At 50.8% G+C, this 3,819-nt stretch overlaps 2 protein-coding genes across 2 annotated transcripts in view; one reads left to right on the forward strand and one right to left on the reverse strand.

Annotated features, from left to right (window-relative positions):
* Positions 1-1,730: 1,730 nt before the first annotated feature.
* POSPLADRAFT_1055016 (hypothetical protein) lies at positions 1,731-3,094 on the forward strand (the record flags this gene model as incomplete). Its single annotated transcript, XM_024480593.1, has 2 exons — positions 1,731-2,030; positions 2,081-3,094. 2 exons carry the CDS (start codon positions 1,731-1,733, stop codon positions 3,092-3,094), a joined length of 1,314 nt encoding a protein of 437 aa, XP_024341193.1.
* Positions 3,095-3,657: 563 nt separating this feature from the next.
* The window catches only part of POSPLADRAFT_1045457 (hypothetical protein), a gene marked incomplete at both ends in the record, with an annotated part of 7,858 nt that continues 7,696 nt past the window's right edge, over positions 3,658-3,819 (reverse strand). The window contains one exon of the mRNA XM_024478762.1: positions 3,658-3,720. Coding sequence (XP_024341194.1) covers positions 3,658-3,720 — 63 coding nt within the window. The remainder of the gene's footprint in view (positions 3,721-3,819) is intronic.

Here is a 3,819-nt window from a genome sequence, read left to right on the forward strand (position 1 = left end):
TCTTTCTGGACCATGACATCATTCTGACATCATAGGTAGGAGCTAGGCTCAGGCACTAGGCCATAGGCCGGTCAATTCTGGACCCTAGGCCCAGGGCAGGGCAGGGCCAGACTACGACATCATATATGACATCATAGAGCACATGATACTTAGTAATCCTTACCCAGCTAGGTACCAGGGATCCATTACCGGTCCCTGGGGGGTTTTCCCTCATGTATATAAAGCAGCATCCTGGGGCACCCTGTCCCCCAGTTCTATTCACTTCGTTGTTGCGCTTAACAGCATTACCTCCCCCACACTTAAGTGCTTTATCTCCCCCCCTTACCATCAAGCTATAAGGTGGGTTTATAGGTTTTGTGATAGTTGAATAGAACTGCTTTAAGGTGCACTGGGCCCTGGCAAGGGTCCCTTGCTACCTGCTTTGTTACAGGGCCTATTGGTCGTTGCTATGCCCCTATGCTGCAAAGCGTAAGGTGGCCTTTCATGTGGGTTCTGGGGGTTATGGTTTGTTAACTGAAAAGTGGCAATACCTTTTTGCAAAGCACCTACCTTCATTGGTCAGGGTTGAACAATTGGTGTCAACATGCTGAGCTTTTCGCCGGTCCCTAGGCGTAAGGGGAGGTTGCTGCCTTATGGGCAACATGCTGGAATGTGGTTTACCATTCTATGAGGCCTTAGGGCTTACGACGGATAACCAGCATGGGCAGCCTTAGGGAGAGTGTAAGATTCTCCCAAAACCACTTGCAGCAGGTGTGGAAACCTGACTGAGATCTGTATTCCCCCCTCCCTACCTGCTGAGAGAGAGCAGGAGGATGCCGACACGAAGCACGACCAATGGACCCTGTAGTATAGCACATACCCTTTTCTTCGCTCTGAAAAGAGCCAGCTGAAAAGCTGTTATCTAATCCCCTCTGCCGTAGCCATGCCGAAAGCCAAACCTTTCATCGTCACTGCCAAGCACGAGCCGACAGGCCTGCTTGAGCGCATCGCCATCCACAACATGCACAAGTTCGACGACGTTGGCAAACCTCGCCGAATTGTACGCCCCACCATCAAACCACTCATTTGCCGCCCCTTCAACCCTGAATGCGCTGAAAAAGCGAAACACGACATCGAGGAGCTTGCACTTCATGCGCATCTCTTCAAGAAGCAACAGTTGCTCGATCGTATCTCCGACCCTGCTCCCCCCCTCATCGATCGCATCGATATGCAGGCGGGACCCTCCTACGAATACGAACCACCCAAGCCGCTCCCCGACATTCACTTCCAGCGCACGAAGATTCTGTTGCGCACATCCGAGTACAACGAGATGTTTGCCACCACAGCCGACAGGCTGGAACCGGTATTTGCTCGAATGGAAAAGGAAGAAGGGAGCTTGGAGCCGGAAGTTGTGGCGAAAGTCAGGAGGATGGGCGATGGGTTCGACGAGTTGTATCATGGGCTGGAGAAGAAGGCGTGCCAGCTTACCAACAGGCACTGGAGAGTTATCAAGCGCGACCTGAAAAGGATTGGGCATGTCTCCTTTGAGGACTTAAGCAGTCGCCTGCCGGATATCTGTAATGAGTTGGCTAGCCTAAACATCACCTTCAAGTACGAAGTGTAGATAGTGGAATACAGATTGGCAATCTTTTCTGGCATAATTGGCTTATATGGCATGAGGAGGAGATCTCCTTCGCTTCACTTTTTTCTTTCAATCATAAGTGAATACGGGCTAATCACTACAATAAGAAATGGCCCCATACATCCCCTTTGTTCCAACCGAAGCATTCGCTATCGCCACGGAAGAAGAGTGGCGCAATGCAATCTTCCAGAACGTGAACGTCTCTGACGAACAAGCAGCTCTGCTGCAAACTGTTACTGCGAATGCTGCAGAATCGACCACTGGACGAGTCAGAGACTGGATTGGTCGCCTGACCTTAGAAATAAGCAGGCACTACGACGGATACCTTCAGAGCCTCCTTCGAGAGGTTGAATCCCTGCACATCACGGTCCAGAATCAGCAGGCGCTAGTCGATTCCTACAAGCGACAAGTCGATGCGCTACCTGCATCAATGGGTAGTGGTCATTCCCGTCAACCTAGCCTCCGGCCTTCAAGGGCAGTGAGGATAAGACCAAGCTTGAGGAATGGCTGGACCTGATTGTACTGTGGTGCGAGCATGAGGGAGTGGCCACTGACAAACAGCGAATCGTCACGGCCCTCTCGAAGTTACAAGGACCAGCTCATCAGTACATGAAGAGCTACTATGTGAAAATGCGGGAAGGAAAGGATCTGGGCACCTGGAAGGCATTTGTGGCAGAACTGGCCCAGATATACGGGCAACGCGACGACAAAGAGGGTGCAAAGAAGGAGATCACGTCGCTGTTCATCAATAAGGATCTGGCCTCGAAGGACTTCGTGAAGTACGCTGAGAGGTTCCGCACCCTTGGACATCTCACGGAGTATGACGATAGTCTTCTCATTGACAAACTCCGGGAGGTTATACCTCGTGACATGCGGTTGGTGTTGGCCGGAAAGGACGAGTCCACCTTGCCAAAGGATTGGACGTTGTTCCTCGACATCTTGCTCAACATCAACAAGATCATCAACCCAGAGAAGGCACGAGGCTCGGTATTCAAGAACAGTGGCTCGGATAATGGCAGCGCTGTTCCCATGGACATCGATTCGGCTGAAAAGTCGAAATTGAAGGGTAAAGGCAAAGGCAAGGCAAAGGACGCTGAGGCCGCCTCGACAGAGGCAAAGAAGTATTGCGTCATCTGCAAGTCGAAAACTCATAACACAGATGATTGCTACAAGTTGGCCAAAAATGCGGACAAGTGGCCAAAGACCCAAGGGGATGGCGCTAAGAAGGCACAAGGAGGAAGTGGTAACCCCGCAGTCAAGAAGGCTAAGAAAACGCGGGTTATTCAAGTCGAGCTTACAGATAGCGAGGATGACACGCCCCCGTCCACGAAAGCCGTGAGTGCCAACACTGCGAGAATCGAGGAGATTGCAAACGTCGAGGAATCGACTCTGGCTGGGAAGGATGAACCCCAGCTGTCTGCAAAGACAGAACCCACCGCAGCTACCTCAGATTTTTGGAAGAAGTACATGTGACTACCTGCGAACATGTACTTAAGGAATCGGCACCCACCGTCGGAATCAATGTAGATAGTGTACACAGCAGTCTTGTAAATATCTCTTGCAACAAGAATTCATTCACTCTGCCTGTGACACTGTGGGTATACGGAAAGAAAGTGCAGGTCGAAGCTTTGGTAGACTCAGGGGCCACAACATTGTTCATCAATCGGTCAGTTGTTGAAAGTAACAGCCTGGTGACGCATAAGCTGGCAACCCCGTACAATGTTTATAACGCAGACGGGACCTCCAATAAAAGCGGTCAAATAAATAAGTCCGTTAGAGCCTACGTCGAAATAGGATCACATAAGTCGACACACCCACTGCTAGTCGCAGATTTGGGAAGAAAGGACATGATCCTCGGCATGACCTATCTCAGGAAACACAATCCCGAGATCGACTGGGCCAAAGGGGAGTGGAGGTACACCAGGTGCCCTGAGAGCTGTGCCCCCAAAGCTCGTAAAACTAATCGTGTGACTGATGAAGAAACCGACGAGCTTCAGTTACCAAGGGAGGAACCCTTAGTCACTCCGCTGGACACCTTAGGAGAGGAGTGTACTGAAAATCCATACATCAACTGGATCTCGACAGACGATCCGGAGGACCTACAAATGGCAGAATTTGTCGCAAGCATTCTGAACAAGGATGTTGAGGAGGAGGATGCGGACACCACTAAGTGGAAGTCTCTCATCCCTGAATATCTA

This window comes from Postia placenta (assembly GCF_002117355.1).
Source record: "Postia placenta MAD-698-R-SB12 unplaced genomic scaffold POSPLAscaffold_4, whole genome shotgun sequence".
Lineage (NCBI taxonomy): Eukaryota > Fungi > Basidiomycota > Agaricomycetes > Polyporales > Adustoporiaceae > Rhodonia > Rhodonia placenta.